Source organism: Oryza sativa, chromosome 1, assembly GCF_034140825.1.
Source record: "Oryza sativa Japonica Group chromosome 1, ASM3414082v1".
Lineage (NCBI taxonomy): Eukaryota > Viridiplantae > Streptophyta > Magnoliopsida > Poales > Poaceae > Oryza > Oryza sativa.
The window spans coordinates 22733757-22753495 of record NC_089035.1 but is presented as its reverse complement, the minus strand read 5'-3'; the positions used below and the strand labels follow the sequence as shown (position 1 = coordinate 22753495).

The window sequence follows — 19739 nt, the reverse complement described above, 5'->3', positions numbered from 1 at the left end:
AAGACTGAGCAATTCGGTCTTCGGTTAGTTCGGTTCGGTCTCGGTTATAGACCAAAATAACTATAACAAAAGTTTGAACAACAAAAAAAATCAAATTATCAGTAAGATCGATGAATCAAGCAATTAGGCCGCAGATACACACTACAAATTGGTGTCACCAGCAAATCGAGCACGATTTAGGCAAAAAAAAAGAAGCAAATTGAGCACAATTTAGAAAAGAAAAGAAACAAATCGATACTGTCAATCTGCCATGACTTGAATCCATTGACTTGAATCTGCAATCTACTCATGGCTAGCCTCTTCCACCACCGAGCTCACGGCGCACAACGAATCGACGATAGAGGTTGGCTGGAGACGGTGGAGGGCAGAGGCGGCGCCGGCGCGGGGGAGGACGACGGAGGCGGCACCGGCGCGGTGGAGGCCGGCGGAGGCGGCACCGGCAGCGGTGGAGGCCGACGGAGGCGGTGGCGGCAGCGGTGGAGGACGACAGAGGCGGCGCCGGCGTGGTGGAGACGGAGGCCGAGAGGATGGGGATGCGGCGCGATGGGAATGGGAGATTGGGATTAGGGAGTGCGGCAGTGGTAGGGTTGTATCTAGGGTTAGTACTACTGGGCTTATTGGGCTCTAGGCCTATTGGGCCAAAATTTTGATCAATTCGGTTAATCCGGTTAGCCGAGCCCAATAGCCGAAATGACCGAAATAAATTCGGCCTTTCGATGGCTGGGACCGAACAGCTAACCAAATTTATCAGTCTCGGTCTCGGTCTTTTCGCTTCAGTTCTTCGGTTCGGTCTAAATCTGCCCACCCCTAAGCGTTGTACTTGTGTCGAAGCTCCGTCGGCGTCACCTCCGTGCGCTTGGAAAGGAGATCGACCTCCCTAATTGTTGGGAGGTCAAGCTCGAGGTAGAGTATGGCAAACAGCAGGACTCGAGATAGTGTGGCATCAGTAGAGCTTGAGGATGAGTGCGGTGTGAAATTCAAGTAGGGCGGAGAGAAGATCAATGGAGTTGAAGGTGGAAGAAGAGCCGCAAAATGAAACAACATGTAAATATAAATATAGGTGGTCCAAAGTGAAAAGGTTACTCTACCCTTGGTCCAAGTTGAAACAATGGTAAAGAAAGGTGGTCCAATATGCAATTTAATCTTTATTTAATTCTACAAATATACATGCAAGTATATCTAATCATCACCTCTCACATCATTCCCACAAATATTTTAATAAATATATCTATTATTTTTATAATATTTAATATGTACTTATCAATATTTTTCCATATTAAATCACATGTATCATTTGTTTGTTTTACAATAAGTAGTGATAAACCCTCACGTTTTATTATTTTCTTTTCTTTTTACTCCTAACTTGATCGTCGAAAAAATATATTGAAAATTGCTTAGTAATTCACGCCGCAAAGCGCTGAGAATCGCCTAGTATCAAAAAGACAAGCACGTAAATTGCAATCATACATTTGTAAGTGTGCCCTCTAACAAATGCTCAAAGAAACGAAAACTAGTATGAGTGTATGATATTTTTGAGCACGTGGATTTGTAAATAGTGAGTAGAGTCATGCCCCACTCCCAATGACCCCGCAACCACATCTCCCAATGACCCCGCAACCACATCCTTGATATGATAGTGCTGAGATATAGATATAAAGTGTTCTTTTACGAAAGTACTCCCTCTATAAAAAAGGATAAATCAAACCGTTTAAAATTCTGAATATTAACAATTTTTCAATTTCTTAGTTTCAAAATTCCTAATTGTAGCGTAAATCTGCTTTAAAAGATATCATAAACTTATTAGTTTTTATAAGCTTATTTCAATATAATATTTAATTATGAGAACTTCTGATCGAGTTTATCCTAAAATATCGAACATTCACGATTGTCCCGTCGTAATTTTACACAATCCATTTTTTCTAAAAGAACAACTTCGTACTGCTCTTCTACGAAAATTGAATTAGGGTGTGTTTTTCACGTTAAAATTAGAAGTTTGGTTAAAATTGGAATGATGTATTGGAAAAGTTAGAAATTTATGTGTGTAGAAAAGTTTTGATGTGATGAAAAAGTTGGAAGTTTGAAGAAAAAAAAATTTGGTATTAAACTCGGCCTTAATTTTCGTGAAAATCACGTGTTTTCCCCATCTATCCGAGAGATTTCGTAACGAGTCAAACCGAGAGACCCACCCGACCCGCGTAGGCTTCGTCGTCCTCCTCCTCCCCCAACCCGTTCGCGCAGGAGACCCGCAGCGATAGAGAGAGAGAGAGAGAGAGAGAGCGCGCTCTCGCGTCGCGAACAACCAGCCGCCGCGCCGTGGCGCCCCCTCCCCTCCCCTCCCTCCGGTGAGCAGCGCGCGGGCGCGGGGCGATCCCGGCGGGGGGATCCGGCGGCGGTGATGGCGTCGCGGATCTTCGAGTACTTCGTCGTGTGCGGGATGGGCCCGGAGATCCGGACGCTGGACGGCGTCAAGGGCTACCACGGCGTCGACGACATGTACATGCCGGCCTTCCTCGACCAGCTCCCGCCCTCCAGCCACGCGCTCTACCCGCCCCCGCCGCCGCAGCTCCCCACCGTGAGCACCCGCAGATCCCCCGCCCCCTCCCCTCTCTATAACAACCGCCTCTAATCTCGATCTGCTTCGGGCGCTTGTTTGCTGCCCCCCATTTTGTGGTTGGAATGGTGCCGAATTGGTGGTTTTGCGACGAAATGTGCGTGTGCTGTTGTCATTTGTTCGGTATGCGTGCTTGGTAATTAGGAAAACAATTTTATCGTTAGAGGTGAATTCGTGATACTGGCTTGCCCAAATCGGTTGGCTAGTCACTTTGTTGATTTGGTAGGGTTGAAGCGATCGTTTTGATTTAGGCTTTAGTGGCTAGGGTCGCTACTTGCTAGTGCTAGCGCAGTGGAGCATACTGTGATATATAGTCATATAGTAATCAAATTAGAGGCAAAACTAGCTAACCAATAGAGGGTTCCCTTCAACAATTTCCTTCCTTCTTAGATGAACATCATGATGGACATTTCTTTTCATTCATGTTAGTGAAGGAAGAAAAATATACCAAAATATCTTGAAAGGCATCCCTTGTTGCCTTGCCACTGCAGGCCTTGTAGGGCACGCACTCGTTCTTGGTCTGGTTTTACACTATGTGAGCTGGTGGAAGCAGGAACTCAGTATGTCTTTGGGTAGAGTTGCTGTACATCGAAGGTCACTATTTATTCCATTATGATGCTATTGCTGTGATTGTGATAATGTTATGTATGTGGGCTTATGTTGTTGTAGCATGTACAATTCATGGTTTTATCCCTGCTGCTGTAAGATAATTTTATACCAGCACATATAATTTGTACCGAAAATACTTTTCAGTGTTGGGTGAAATAATGTTTTCAGTAATATATTTTAAAGCAGCACACCAACGCAACCTCGTATGGAATAAAAAAAATATGAGAAATGTAATGCGACTGTTTAGCCATTTGTTTTGTCAGCGATGGATAATACCATGAAATTTTGGCAGAAAGATGAACTTGGGGGGAGTGATTCGTGGTGATATTGTACGCACTATTTTATAGCAACATGTCAATGTTTTGAATTATTTTCCAGATGATACAGTACAAAAGAGAAAACAATTAAAAACAAATGGGTCTTGTAATAATACTTTTGAACTGCTCACTGACAATCGTAATACCTTTGATTCTGTTTATCTCTGCATCTAATTGTTTCGCTATATTTGTGAATCTGAACCTCTATCATTGACTGGTGATAAATGCAGTGTGTTTTGCCAGCTGGAGTAAGGATATACTCTTCTGGGTTGGATGCAAATGATTTCTCAACCTATCCACGGAGTTATCCCATAGTTTTGACAGGTGCATGCAACGGTTGTTCAGATTGATGATCCTGTCGAAGGCTTGAAGCTGATATTTCCTAAACCTTTTGAGACTGTTTCATTCTTCTAGTTAAAACTGTTATTGGTTACTGTATATAGATTGCTCCCTTACCTTTGTTCTCACTTCTTGTAGAGGGAGATGGCTCAAAAATTTATGTTAGTTGTATTGCATTTCGGGATCCAATTTGTGAAGATATTCTTGAAGCTTACCAAATTCCGGCAAACTCTTTTGCTGATAAATGCATATGCTTTGTGTCCCATTCTCCTAGTTTCCAAGTCCTTCGTGATGCCCTAGAAGAAATATTTGTCCTTTGTTTTTCTCCTGCCGGCTGTAGGTAAACTTCAATGTTCATGCAAGTTGTATATTCTGGTTGGAACCTTCTTATGGTCTAATTTTTGTGTGCTCTGATTTCAGCAAGCCATTGTGGGACATAATATCACATTTGGTGTCAAAAGTTCCATTACCAACACCAGGAAAGAATCGTGTTTTATTTGCCATTGAGAATTGCCTTCTTTCTGTGGAGGCTCCTCCAAAAGAATGGCTTCCTCATGCCGATGTATGGCCCTCTTTTCCATTGTTCTTTTGTTTCTCTACTATATTCCCATTACCATTCACTCCTTAAGCTTGATAGATCCATTTTTAAGCATCCATTGCTTAAATTAAGCTTACTGTGACTGCAGATATCCTTCCAGCCATTGGTGCAGTGCCTAGATGTTGATAAATTAATACAATTATTTACTGCAGTTCTGCTTGAAAGAAGGATATTGCTGCGATCAAATAAGTGCGTCGAATTTTAACAAGTGTTACTTTGGTAGCTGTAACTTGATTCCTGTGCTGATTTAAGGCTTGATGGGTTTCTCTTTTATTCGTAACAATGCAGGTATACACTGTTGACTCTAGTTTCAGAAGCCATATGCCATTTAATATACCCACTTAGGTGGCAGGTAGGTTTGATTCAAAATTTGTCCTTTTTTACTACTAAGTTTTTCCGCAGTTTTCACAAATATGTCAGATGACAATTGCTGAAACTTGCAACTAAAGAGTCATTTGTATTTGTTCCCATAAGTCCCCATTGTTGCTACATTACTACATTACCTGATCATGGAGTGAATTACTCCCAAATTATTCGTCATGCTGCAGCATGTCTACATCCCAATAATTTTCTCTAGTGGGGTTGATTACATAGATGCTCCAACACCCTACATGATGGGACTTCATTCAGGTGTTGACACATCCACAGTGACAATGGATGGTGTAAGTTGGTTCCATTATTTAATACTTTTGTTTTTACTTGCCTCTGTTATTTTGGAGTATTTTACTACTTACATTTAGCACTGTGAAATAAGCCTTCTCACAATTGATTTGGCGAACTGGATTCTTTGCTGACTGAATTGCTTTACTTTTTAGAATGCATGTTTAAATCCATATCTTGATTTATTCACAAGCAAACACTGTCATAATATTCTTCTCATGAATAAGACTAGGTTGATAATGAGCAAGGTATCTTACAAAATTCTTAGAGTGAAAGTATTTTGTCACTCTATCTGAAGAATTTTTGTGCACATACTATTATATGTAGCTTAGGAGCACAATATTTACCTTCCAAAATGTGTGGACAATTTCTCCTTGAAACTAATCTGCTGTTGTATCACCTGACATGTTCACTACACATATCAAAGTGACCTTAACAAGAGAAGTTGATTTGCCTTTTAGTTCTATGGACCAGATGCTTAGAAATATAGCTTGCTGTACATGCTGAATGCATTTTTCAGACTATGTTGCAATAATTTTTTGTGTTTGCCTATCAATGTAAACTTTTCAATACCTTGTTACTTGTTGTATTGCATATTGAACCACTCTGATGAGCTACAATGATGTAATTCCAGGTTGTGGTGGTAGACCTCGAATACAATCGGATTACAACCTCAGAAGAAATCCCTCCAATACCAGAGACTGAACATAATTTCTTGCGTGGTGAGATATTAAAACTACTACAGCCCAATGTAATGGGTATTGATTACATGAAAATCAACCTTGGCAGTATGGGTGACCATTCTCTCCGGACTGGCACAAAATCATGGGGGCAGGAACATGATTTTCAGCTTAGGTAATTTTACTATACTTTGTTTAACATGTAACTGTGCATGATTTCAAATTTATATGATGCTCACGGTTCACGTAAGCATGGTAGGCCTGGTACTAGTAGGACAGAATCATACTAACATTCAGTTGAATATAGACCTGGTGTCTTGCTAGCGTTTCTTGGACGTAAGACTAGTAACTTACACAAAATACATATAGTTTCAAATTAATACAATTTCATGGTAGGTCTAATTCTAGTAGCATAGAATTATGCTCAATTGAATGTAGGTCTAGTATCTTGCTAGCATTCTATTGGTCATGCCTTGTAACATACACAAAAATATGATAAGTTTAATTCAATTCCTGCACAAGCATAGATACACATAAAAGTGAATAATTTGACTATTTTACTTGATTCTTTCTTGTCCCATGGGACCAGCAGGTGTGCATAAAGAGTTAAAGACTATTCGCAATTACACAAACACAACAACCTCAAAACCAGATCATGCTAAATCATTAGAAATTGGAAAAAAAAGGAAGCATGCTCAACATGTCATATTGGGAGCTTAGGATTCTTCACGATGCATTGTTTTATTGCAAGTTAACACAATATACTGCGACTAACATGAGCTTTTATACTACTGAGGTAGTCATGATTGAAATTCTGGGACTTTCATTCTCTGTCAGTTAAAAATTATCATTGGAACAATCTTATCAGCTGATGTTCTGCATTTATGCAGGTTGATTTTCTTAAGATTCTTTGCCTTGATTATGAGCGGTTACCGTAACTTCATTGTAAGTTATGTCTAATATGTTTTCTGCCAGCTACTGACCTTGTTCCATATTATAAGTCATTTTTGGGTTTGCCCTAAATCAAACTTCAAGTTTGACCAAGTTTTTAGAAAACCATAGCAACATCTAGAACACCAAATTATTTTCACTAAACCCATCATTGGATATATTTTAATAATATACTTCTTTTGTGTTAGAAATGTTGTTATGCTTTTCTGTAAACTTGGTCAAACTTGAAGAAGTTTGACTTGGGAGTTAGGGCAAACCTAAAATGACTTATAGTATGTAACGGTGGAAATATTTGTCTAAAAGGCTCGAGTTGTAACTTGTTTGAGTTTTGTTTTTAGGATAATGCTTCACCAAGTGGTTTCAATACTCAAGCATTTCTTAAAAAGCGTTCACGTGCAACTAATCAGCCTGTTGAGTCAATGTCAATGGTATGCTTACTACTCCTGTTCTACCTTTTCTTTTGGTTTCTTTTTGGCTGTTTGTTATTATTATCTAAATGTAATGCTTTCATCAATGACCATTTCAATTATTAGACATTTCAAGAAATATGAAAAATAAAAGGTGAACCTGGACAACTTTTAGTTTCTTAAGCTGTTTTAAGTCATAAATTCTAACGGTACTAGTCTCAGCTCTGGACCTGGAGTTGGGATCTTTTTTTCTCTTTTTGCTCTGTACTTCTGAAATTTTGAGTTCACTTCGATTTCATCTGGTACATTAGATACTGCGGTCTTCATGTATGAAAATGTCTCATACACCTGTTGAACATGTCCAGATTCAAACAAATTCTGGTTTTTCTTTGTTGATGCTACATGAAAATTTTCCGTTGTACTATAATGATTCATACACCTGTTGATATATAGTGTGCACCCAAGGTTCAAACTTCATAAGTTTTTATCAACAATTACTCAATTAGTTTAGCAATATGTCTCATGATTTTGTGTTATACAGAATAAATTATAAGAAACTAATGGTCAAGTTTTAGTTTTATAGACTGCACTGAGTCAAACTGCGCCTTGTAAAAGTCAATGAGGATTGAGGAGTATTTATTTATTTTTCTCGATTATTCTTAATCCTACAAATAGCTAACTAGAGTTCTCTAACTTTATGTTATGTGCCTGGAGGTATTTTTAATGTTAATATTCTAAAGTCAATTTGATTGTATCCATTGTTAATAAACTACAAAATTTCATGATTATTTGGCAGATTATGCAGTTTATAGAGACACAAGGATTCTTGGATTATCTGGAAAGATGCAACAATGCAGAAGAAAACACCAATAACCTTCTTGATAAGTTGCAGGATGCAACTGGGAGAGGACAAAACCCTCTGGCAATATTTCCTTCTCATGTTGCTGATCCTGAGATCATAACAATAGCTGATTCTGAGACTGGAGGTTCAGGTACTTAATCTCTATTTGATTTCTTTTTTACACTGGTATGCTCTCCAAATGTGTGTCAAAATTGCCAAAATGTGCTGTCTAGAAACAAATACTATCAGTCATACAAAAAAAAAATACTGAAGGATATATATATGCCCATTAAGCATCATTTGTTTACTGTTAGAGGCCAGTTTGCCTTCATTACCCTGCATCACTTTGCTGATTAAAATAATGTTGGCAAATGGCAACTTAGTGAAGCCGTTAGAATAATGTTGGGATTGTTCTACAACCAACTAAAATTCTTTAGAGAAACCAACAGTATTTGACCTTTTGTGTTCAATTTGTTTATTTAAATGAAGGAACATTGTAATATTGAATTTTCGAATCTACTCCACGTCAAGGTCCATGTTTTATTTAATAATGCCTGTGGAGTGGGGGCTGATAATTCTGTAATTTCTGGTGTTTTCGGATTGATAATTGAGTAATTGACCACACGTGTTTACAGAACCAGGTAAACGATTCTGCTATAAAAGGTTTCCAACAAACGCAAGGACAGAAGAACAAGAAGAAAAACGCAAATCAATTCTAGCAGTAGCTAGTGGGGCTAGTAAGCAAGTACCAAAGTAAGATTACATGCCAAGATTTTCCTCTGTTATTCTTTCCATTGACTATAAATTTATAACTGCAATGTATACTTTCAGCTCTCCCTCAATTCCAACTATTGGAGGTGGTCCAAAGGTAGAAAGTTTGAGTCCTAGAGAGAGGGCGGTAAGTCATACATACTGGGAAATAATCTTTCCATTGTTTCTCTACATGCATGACAGGGTATCTATTTTGTTTTTACAAAATATTATTTTCTATTTTTCAACAGGCAGAAAGAGAAAGGATGGTTCTAGATATAAAAGTAAAGCTTCAGGTAATAAGCTGATTCATCTCAATTGTTCCAACCGATTGAGTTTCATATGTTCTTGGCAACACTTTTAACTTGTGATTATCATGTTCCGTAAGTATTTGCAAAATGAAGCTTTTATGGACTATCAAAAGCATGGTTAAAGCCATTGGATGCCATACTTTATTTTTTTTAAGTGATTTATTATATTTATTATATTCCGACAAAAAAATACTGTGAAACTGATGATTAAAAATAAAACAAGAAAGAGGACCATAGTCAAGTTGGAATTGGAAGCTGCAGCACTTACTCCAAAGTATGAAGTAATTACATCGCACCTTTATTGATTTGTTTGTTTTGAACTACTTATAGGGATCAATGAAAGCGCTGATTTCTTCTAGATATACTGGAGGTTTGACTTAGTGAAGAGTCTTATATCATTTAAACCCTTGTTAAGCCAAAAGCCACATGCCCTATTATTGTCAAGCTTAGTGGCAGGAGACATGCAATAGGAACTTTTTTCTCTAGATATTCTCGTAGGCTGCCATCACTGCTATAGAAACCATAGCTGTGATAGTGTGAAAGTGGTTTACAGGTAGCGTCAGAGGTTCAGAACTGTAATAGGGCCATTATAGCCTGCGAATTAAAATAGTGATATTCAGGTAGTTCCATATGTTGTCCAGCCTTCTAAATATTCTCCAAAAAGGTAAAACCCCTCTTTTAAATAGAAAATGCTATTCAGATGATTCCATCTTAGGCAAGAGATTACCATCATCATATAACTGGCTCATGCATAAACAATACATATTCATGCTTGACATGTTGCACATCACAAATTGTGAGCATATCATCGAGCATCTGCCCTTTTATTTTCAGGGACTGTGGCTTCGTCTTCTGAGACTTGGAGCAACTGAGGATCCCCTTTCATCATTTGAATATGGCACCATTCTTGGTATCTTGAAGTTTCAGTCAAACCATAACATTGCGTACTCTATTTATCTATGGCTGCCATACCTTCCCATGTCCCAACATAACTTTTATTTCTCTTTGCAGCTTTGATTGAGTCTGACGCAGAAGGCATTGGGGGTAGTGGCTTTGTTGAGTGCATCAGAGAGCATATTCATTCGGTAATCTGGATAAGCAATCAGTGAATGTATACCTTGGCATTTTCTGATCCACATTATATCCAACTAACTTCTCTACCTTTTAGGGTTGGCAATGCCGATTAACTGATGAACAGTTTATTGCTGTAAAAGAACTGGTGAGATGAATTTCTTGTTCCACTGTCCCACACTCTGCTAGATATAGACACTTTTGTTCCCCTTAGAACCGGTAAATACCTGTTCAAGGTAGTCGTTTCATGTTAGTATATTTTACTGCTATGCTTTTTTTTCTCTATCCGATTGTCATTGTCATATTTGTACTGCTGTTCTTTTTTTTTTAAAAAAAAGAAAGACATCAAATTCACATAAATACATCTTCACCACTATGGAGGCTATGCAAAGTTTTTCTAATTTACAAGAGTAAGTTTTGGATACATGCAGACCTATCAATAATTCAATGTGCTTATTTTTCTCCGTGTGTCATATTGGTTGTTTTTGAACAATCTCATAATTCTCTCTGCATACAGCTCAAGACGGCTATAACTCGTGCCAACTCCCGCAATGACATGCTAACCATCAGAGATGCTCTTGAAGTTTCTGCTGAAATGTATAAGAAGGACCCAAACAATGTTCAAGACTATGTCCAGCGTCATCTATTGTCCCTGCCAGTATGGGAGGAACTTCGGTATGTTGTATGAGACAATTTGATCATATTTGTTTTGAAATTTATCTTAATTTCCTGATTTGCAATCAATTTGTCGTGTCATTCTCTGTATCTATGAATGTGGCCACATTAAGCTTGAAAGAACATGGTAGCTTGTCATGCCATTTAGCTTATTAATCTCAAGTTATCTTGCTACTTTAGAAACTACAATGCTAAGCTGAAGAAACTGAGGGTGTTTGTGATTTGAGTCGACTTGAGGTACTGTAGGTTCAGTTTTGTCCTTACATAATACTCCCTCCATCTACTTTTGGTAGTCATATTTCCAAATCTGAAAAATTTATTTTTGATAGGCATATTTCAATTCAACAACCTTTCATCTTAAGGACTTTCTCGAATTTAATGCATGACTCTCCATTCTTCCACACAAGATTGGCTACATGGGCGTCGAGAAATGTAAATATTGATGAATCGCTTGTTTACGAGGAATGAGTAGTAGCATGTTTAAATGGATGATAAGTAGAATTACTTATCCTTGGTCTGTGTGCCAAGATGAAATATGACTATCAAAAGTAGATGGAGGGAGTAAAGCTGTGTTCGCATGCACCTTTTGCCATCCCCTCTCCCTCGTTTTCCGCGCGCACGCTTTTCAAACTGCTAAACGGTGCTTTTTTTGCAAAAAGTTTCTATACGAAAGTTGCTTAAAAAAATCAAATTAATCCAGTTTTGGAAAAAAATAGCTAATACTTAGTTAATCACGCGCTAATGGACTGCTCCGTTTTCTGCGCTTACTGTTCCTGGATGGGAACAAGCCACTGCGAACACAGCCTAAGTAGTTATGGAATTGGAAGAGGATGGAAAAAGTTTGCATAAATTCAAATAAGTATTACCTGTCATAGTAGCATGCATATCCAACTAGCTTGTGCAGCTGACTGCTGTCTCTGGATCAAATACTCAATTAGCTTGTGTATACTGCTGTCTCCAAAGCATGCTAAAGGTGTATCAGTTATTAATTTTTGATCTGTTAATTGTTAATGATAGGATATTCCACATGGTTACACTACTTGAAGAGTTTTACCAATCGGTGGTTGCCTTGCTTTGTTTTCTGGGTTTATTTTCATGTTATCTGTTTCAGATTCACTTTTGATATGACGCATCAATTCATTTCTCTTGCAGTTTCTGGGATGGCTATTTTGAATACTTGATGGAGAATTGTTCGAACAAGTATGTTGCGATTTGCCTGCTCTTATGTTCCTGTATTTATTTTGTTCAGTCTGTCTCAACACCATGCATGTATTCCTGGTGCAGCTTAAGAATGCTAACTGATAGCATGGAGATATGATTTTTCCTTTTTATACTTTCATTTTCCACACTTAAGAAATTTATATAATCAAAATATTAGCTTAAGTTGGCTGAACTTAATCACGAAAAATGTTTTGATGGCATCAAATATTCTGCCTTTTACTATTGGTCAGGTTTTAGTACAGCTCGTTTACACTGAGGAATTTTAGTATAATTGCATAATTATCATCTCATCTTTTATATCTTCTTTTTTTCTCAGGTCAACAAATTATGTAACATTAGTTACTGCACAGCTTATTGTCATGGCAACTCACATGGTACTTGAAATCTTTCACCTTATTTATACTCTTGGTAAAACAATTGCATTTAACTGTCCTGACTTGTTTATTTTCCACCAACAATGGAGGCTGGACTGGGACTATCTGATATTGATTCTTGGAATATGATTGAGAAAATAGCTGAGAGAAACAACTTGGGTTACAAGCAGCTCGTGAGTCAAACAACACCAGATTTTTTTTTTTTGAAAATTTGATTGTTTTGAATACCTTTTCTTAACCATTCTTAAACCCTCCTCAGATCAAACTTAGAGCATTGCTCACACATCTGCAACAACTGCGCATTGGCTATTGGGGAGTCGCTACAGGGAAAGGACAACAACCGCCATCATATGGCATGGCTTCCCCCCGTGCGCTTGATGTATCTGATGAAAGCCAACAACCTGCCGAGGCATCTGGATTGGGTCGAAATTGGGTGCAAAGCATGTTTAGTAGGGACAGAAGCTTAAGGGCTAGCTCTTTCAACCGAACTAGTAAGCTTTTTGCTACTATTACCTCTCCTGCTTTTAGGACCCGAGTACAGTATGTTAGTGATTACTTTATCCACATCTCTCTAATATGGTCAATGTCGCCCAATTATTTCAGATGAAGTGAAGGTTGGTGCTACTGCAGGCAAAACTGACCTACCTGCTGCACAAAAGAAAATTCAAACAAATATGAGGACCCTTAGAGGACATACAGGTGCTATTACTGCTCTTCATTGTGTAACAAGGAAAGAGGTTTGGGATCTTGTTGGTGATCGTGAAGATGCTGGCTTTTTCATCAGTGGAAGCACAGATTGCACGGTTAGGCTAAGCTTCATGCGTTTCGTTCCTTATTTTCATTCATTTGTTGCTCAAAATCGTTGTTCCCTTTGTTATCAGTCACTCCATCACATAGAAAGGGTTTAGAGTACCTAAGCGTGTTGTGTTCTCCCAAATTTTGCTGATATTACAAAAAAAAAAGAAGCTTTGCATGGAAAAGGCAAAGGTTTTATGATTAAAGTTTTGCTAGGCAAATTAAGACATTCACCATGGCACTCTTGATAATACCAGATTATGTGATATTGTGTTACTTTGTGTGTTTTTTTAGAGTAGTATTGGCCCATAAGTTTTTCTCAAATTTATTAAGAGACAATTTAAAGCCTTTTTGTGTTGTCGACCTGTTCTGAAGTACTCCCTCCATCCCAAGTTACAGTGTGCATATTTTTTTTTTATGCTAAGACCAAGGAGAGAACGCGTTAAGGGAGTTTGTTACTATTATGCCCCTAATTAAGCACACAGTTATGTATTTAATCTGATCGCTTCACTGGTTTGCATGCTCTGTGCGCATAGGCTGTGGCAGTTTGCATGCTTGCATCAGGAAAGGGTAATATTGGGAGATAGTGAATCAAATTGAAGATGTGCCTTGTATACTGGGACACCAGCCAGAAAATTAGACGCCCTCTGATCATAATTGAAAAAAATGGACTGGTGGATGACCCGGTGAACCCCTCGGTTCACCGGTCCAGCAGTCGGACCGGCTGGTCGGACGGTCGAACCGTGGTTTAATAAAGTAAAGTCATCTACCATGTATGTTTTAATTATTGCACACAACGGCACGAGGTGCGGTGGTCATGGCAGTTGGCTTCTATCCTAGCGATCGGAGGTCGAATCCCTTCTGCGCGCCTTTGCAAGGCATTTTTTGCAAAAAAAAAAATCATTGTCTTGCCAGGCTGAAGAACTAAATGGGCCTTCGTGTGGCACATTTACACCCTCTCATGTCTTAGCCCGGTTCGACTGCCAGCGGTTTATTGTCCGGTTCAAACCGGTTCGATTACATGTTTGGTCTTTCTATTGAACCGAACCGTGCTAACCTCTGGTTCCGGTTTTTTCCGGTCGAACTGCCGGTCCGGTCCAGTTTTTTCCACTATGCCTCTGATCTGGGATGGAGGAAGCACATTAAACCAGATTGCGAGACCAAAATATACCTAGCATGACTAGTAAAATGCCTGCTGTTGACTTTTTTGTTCACTTTGTTTGTTTCTGGCCAGTTACTTGTAGAACATGGCATGCCACAACCATGCAAGTCTGTGGTTCATTCCAAGCAAAAACTTGGTTTGCCGAGAAATGAAGCAAAGATCAGCATGCTGCCAAGGTAGTGGCATGTCAGATTGTCACATTTCTGGAGGAAACAAAACTGCCCGAATTGTATTTCTAAAATCTGTTATTGGGTTTGAAGATAAGAACTGGCTGATGTCTTAGTTTCGATTAAAAAGTATCAAAACATGAATTTCATGTTCGATTGTTCCTAAACCAGTAAACTGGCCATAGTTTGAGAAAACAAAATTGGGCTAATCTAGCTTGTATTTGGCTGGTTACTGCCAGGTTGTGAATCATGTGTAGTAGGGGCTATCTGTATATTCAATTTCGTTTTAGAAATTGCTTCTATAAATTCCTGTGAAAATACATGCATCTATTCTGCAACCTTAATCTTTGTAAATTTATCAATGCTGTTTGTGTTCTAATGTAAGTACAATTAGCCAGTTTACAGCTTGTTTGGTACCGTTAACATTGCTTAACGTGCATGTTAGTGTGCAATGATTATTCAGGACCTTAATTGCATCACTATCAAAGCCTCTATATCTTGAAATTAAATGAGATTCATGTATACTTCATATGGACTATGCTGCTATAGGCTTATAGCATTTCTAGTCATTATATATTATTATATTTTGTATGCTCCATCTTTACTTATACAGCTTGTAGCTAATGCTGCATTACTAGGAAATCTGTTGCTCAGGAAAAATTCTTGTGGATATTTTACTGATACTTTGTTTATGTACATTTTACAGGTAAAAATATGGGATCCAAGTTTGCGTGGTTCTGAACTTCGGACAACACTTAAAGGGCACACTAGGTAGAAATCATCATCTAAGTTAACCAGTTCAATGAAATATGCACTATCACCATCGTAGTTCACTGTGTTGTGAACTAACTAGATCTGCTTATCTCAGACATAATAATAGTTGTGGACAAATTAATTAAATGTCATGATTTCTGTCAATTTTGGCCTTGTACATCAATGAACTTGAACCATCTTGTAAGTGCCCATTTGATTTGGACTCTACTACTTTGGATATTCCAATTCGAGTTAAGTCCAAAGATTTCTGTAAGAAATCTTCCTTGACAGAAAATGTGCATATCCAAGATGCAGCTCTAATATTAGGTTTGTATTTAGTGGTATTATCCATTATATTTTCCATTGTCGAGTGTGTTGTGTTAGATCTAAAATCCTACTTAACCAAGGAATTTGCCAAATTTTCTTGGTTTTTTGGCTGTGCATTGGATCATGAAGTCTACATTTATTTCTAAGCATGAGTAGTTGAGTTCTGCAAATAAATTTGTTCTAGCTCTATTGCACAGAATGTTACATAGAGCAGTATCATAAAATAGGTTGGATCATCTTGAATTGTAAAGTTCTTATGAAGTGCAATAGTGTATGAATGGCATTACTGTTTGTTTGTCTTGTCTCTTTCAAGAAGTGAGCGATTTGTAGTGAATTTAAGTTTCTTTGACTTTCTCCACAGGATTTTCCCATCCATTATTTATCCAGCTTGATGACAATAATGTACTTTCTTTTTTTGTAGGACAATTCGAGCAATTAGTTCAGATCGTGGTAAAATTGTTTCTGGAGCTGATGATCAATCTGTCATAGTCTGGGATAAGCAAACTTTTAAACTTTTGGAGGAACTTAAGGGTCATGATGCACCGGTCAGAATCCTCCCATGCCATGGCAATCTTTGACAATATTTTTTTTTCTAGTCTTTGTGCCACTGACATGTCGTAAGTGACAACTAATGGATTGCCTCCAAAATAGAAAAAAGTATGGAAAATATGACATATGTTAGATACAAGAAATACCAGAGAGTTGTCTTTATCTGATAAAATATAAGAGATTATTTATCATTTTAGTATATATATGTTCATATCTCTACCCAAATGTTTGTGTGCAAACTTTCTTTATATATATATTTTTAGATATTCTTTTGAAATGTACAAGTGCAAATTGAAAATGGGGTAGCGGGATGTTGCTACACCAAACATTACTTATAACATTCGCTTCCAAAATATCCTTATCCAGTCTTACACTTTTTGACACTGCTGCAGGTTAGTTCTGTCCGGATGCTCTCAGGAGAACGTGTTCTTACTGCATCTCATGATGGCACTGTCAAGATGTGGGATGTACGTACCGATACTTGTGTTGCTACTGTGGGTCGTTGTCAAAGTGCAGTTCTCTGTATGGAATATGATGACTCAACTGGAATTCTAGCAGCTGCTGGAAGAGATGTGTATGTACATCTTCTTAACTCCAACATGTTTCAAGATACATTAATTTTTTTTTAAAAAAGGAGTAAATTGCAGTTTGTGTCACATTTTATTGCCAAAATTTCACTTTGGACCACCCTTTGCCTAGACTTTCACTTTGGTCCAAGTAAGTTTGCATTCCACCTTTGGGCCACCCCAATTATCTTCTCTAGCCATGCTTAGTCTCTTATCCTGCAAAGATAGGGTTTGCATATATGTAGAAGAGCTCGCCAGCGTGCTAGAGTCGATGTGCTGGAGGTAGTTGATGTACTGAAGTTGGTTTGGGGTGGTCCAAAGTGTAACAAAAGGCAAATTTACCTAGTCCAAAGTGAAAAAACTGAGTAAAGGGTGATCCAAAGTGAAATTTCAGTAATAAATGGTGTCCCAAAGTGCATTTCACTCAATTTTAAATTCACTTGAGCAACTTGGGTTGCAATTTAATGTAAAAAAAAAAATTCCATCTTCAGGGTGGCACATGTCTGGGATATTCGTTCCAGTAAGCAGATGTTCAAGCTCCAAGGGCACACAAAGTGGATAAGGTAATGTCTAACTGCAGTTATGGGTGGGTGGGTCGGAGCAACTTGCACCCGTAATCTACAGATGCTTACACAAATTTTGGTTGATTGAAGATCAATGAGGATGACGGGTGAAACCATAATAACTGGGAGTGATGATTGGACGGCTAGGGTGTGGTCTCTTACCCGAGGAACATGTGACGCTGTGTTAGCATGCCATGCTGGCCCAATACTCTGTGTTGAGTACTCACCCTCAGATAAAGGAATCATCACGGGTATGTGACCATTGCTTATTTTAAAACTGGGGAGATGAGCTCTATCACATATCCACTGTACTCTACAGTATTCATCATCAAATAATGCTCTTCATGTCAAATGAGTCTGATCCTTAATTAACATCCCAGGTTCCTCTGATGGGCTTATACGTTTTTGGGAAAATGAAGGTGAGATCTTCTGCATTTGTTGTTTGGTGCTCTTTTGGGAAATTCTGATCTTGTGCCTTTTATGTACACGCAAGAAGCATGCCTTGTATGTACCCATGGGATGACTTCTTCAAGAAAGAATATGATACTAGCTAGAACTAGGTGTATTTTTTTTTAAAGTAGAAACACTAACGTCTCAACCTTGAGTTGAAGAGGACTCAAACCATGGTGGTGGGGTATTAGTGTATTACTCCCATCAGCTAGTTGAACACAGGTAACCATGTGTTTGTATTTCTATGAAACTTGTCTACAATGGAGTCTGCATTAGCTGTAGACAGATCAAGACAGTGAAGACTTGAGGTAGAACAATGCTAGCTGGAGGGGACTGATTAGGGGATAAGGGCAGCTTAAAATTCTGCCTAGGGAACAGAATAGAGCTGGACTTTGGGCTAGGGGCTTGTTCATCTTTGTTTAATTAAAAAAGATACATAATTCTTTGTTTAATTAAAAAAGATACACAATTCTTTTTACATTTACTGGTATCTGTTCAATGGTAGGTGGTAGCCTCATCTTATTTTGTTATGGTTTTGAAATTCGTACATGCAGTACTATGATCTACCACCTGTTAGTGCATAAAAGAGATATCAAATTATACATGTGGTGAACTGGTGATTGATAGTCCAGCATTTTCATTCTCTTGTAGGAGGAATAAGATGTGTCAAGAACCTTACGCTTCACTCGGCATCTGTTCTGTCCATTAGTGCCAGTGATCATTGGCTAGGAATAGGTGCTGCTGACAACTCTATGTCTCTTTTCCATCGTCCGCAAGAAAGATTCGGGGGTTTCTCAAATACAGGATCAAAAGTTGCAGGATGGCAGCTTTACAGAACTCCCCAGAAAACTGCTGCTATGGTATGAAACTGTTTCTCACTATCAGTTATGTCCGTAGCATGGCCTTGTGTTGGCAATTGTTTACATAATCAATTATTTCTCATGCCAGTTCGAAAATATATATATATATATATATATATTTCTCATGCTTGATCATGAAGATAAGCATATTCAACAAATGATGTTCATATTTAATCTTTTTGAAGCATCATTGCAAGTCCGTACCGTGCTTAAATTGTGAGGTTAACAATAGTGTGCACTGATATACTCCCTCTGTCTCAAAATATAAGGGATTTTGGAGGGATGTGACATCCTAGTAATATGAATCTGGACAGGCTTATGTTTAGATTTGTAGTACTAAAATGTGTAGCATCCCTCCAAAATCCCTGATACTATGAGACGAATAGAGTATTACAAGAAAGCTAGAGCGCAAAGTGTAGGATTTAATAGTTCATGGGCTCATGGCTAAGTTGCTTTTGAGTTCGCAAGGGACAAAATGCATGTTTTTCTGAGAAGTCTGTCATGTTGAAGTTCAAAGAAAATGCTTGTAACAAAAACAAACTTAGTTATACATCGTTGTGTTTTTCCTTTAATTTGGCATATTATGTTGTTAAGTCCTCAATTTTGCTTTTGACAGGTGAGATGTGTAGCATCGGACCTGGATCGGAAAAGAATCTGCAGCGGTGGTCGCAACGGACTTCTTCGGCTTTGGGATGCCACCACGAGTATCTAAGTTATACCAGGACCCATGTCCATGTAAAGAAAATGTCAATTGCACTGTTGTGTTTGTTGTATGTTATTAATTTTTTAGTGGCCCTCTGTATAAATAATATAGGAACTCTATATAAGTTCCATCCATTTTTGTAATCTCAAAAGACCTGCCCAGATACCTCGAGTGGAATTTTGTGTATATTTAGAAGAAAATTTATTGTTCTAGCCCATTCTCAGCTGATCCCCTTTGTCGCTTTTTTTTCTAGTTCTATGTTCTATGTTCTATGCTCATCTTAAAACCCATGTGAATGAGCTCAACGTGTCACAAGTGCTCGAGTAAGTCCATCTGTCCATGGGAGGCTGACACAGTTAACTTTTTAAGCACGTGTTTAACCATTCGTCTTATTAAAAAAAATTAAGTAATTATTTATTTTTTTCATAT

At 38.2% G+C, this 19739-nt stretch overlaps 1 protein-coding gene across 2 annotated transcripts; it reads left to right on the top strand.

The window, feature by feature from the left end:
• Positions 1-2197: 2197 nt before the first annotated feature.
• LOC4326316 (DENN domain and WD repeat-containing protein SCD1) lies at positions 2198-19527 on the top strand. Of its 2 annotated transcripts, XR_010742566.1 has the most exons (32): positions 2198-2572; positions 3768-3861; positions 4015-4216; positions 4297-4438; positions 4563-4663; positions 4763-4826; positions 5023-5136; positions 5769-5989; positions 6705-6759; positions 7104-7193; positions 7969-8164; positions 8649-8766; positions 8845-8911; positions 9015-9059; positions 9909-9984; positions 10086-10159; positions 10243-10293; positions 10663-10820; positions 11973-12020; positions 12358-12415; positions 12505-12588; positions 12675-12906; positions 13019-13218; positions 14445-14548; positions 15246-15310; positions 16041-16164; positions 16561-16742; positions 17226-17297; positions 17388-17548; positions 17678-17716; positions 18399-18607; positions 19224-19527. XR_010742566.1 is itself a non-coding variant. In XM_015765730.3 (31 exons), the coding sequence occupies exons 1-31, from the start codon at positions 2396-2398 to the stop codon at positions 19317-19319; spliced, it is 3615 nt and encodes a 1204-aa protein (XP_015621216.1). In that variant the 5' UTR covers positions 2198-2395; the 3' UTR covers positions 19320-19527. The 2 variants fall into 2 exon arrangements, 1 of the variants encoding a protein (XP_015621216.1); XM_015765730.3 differs by lacking the exon at positions 14445-14548.
• The last annotated feature ends 212 nt before the right edge of the window (positions 19528-19739 follow it).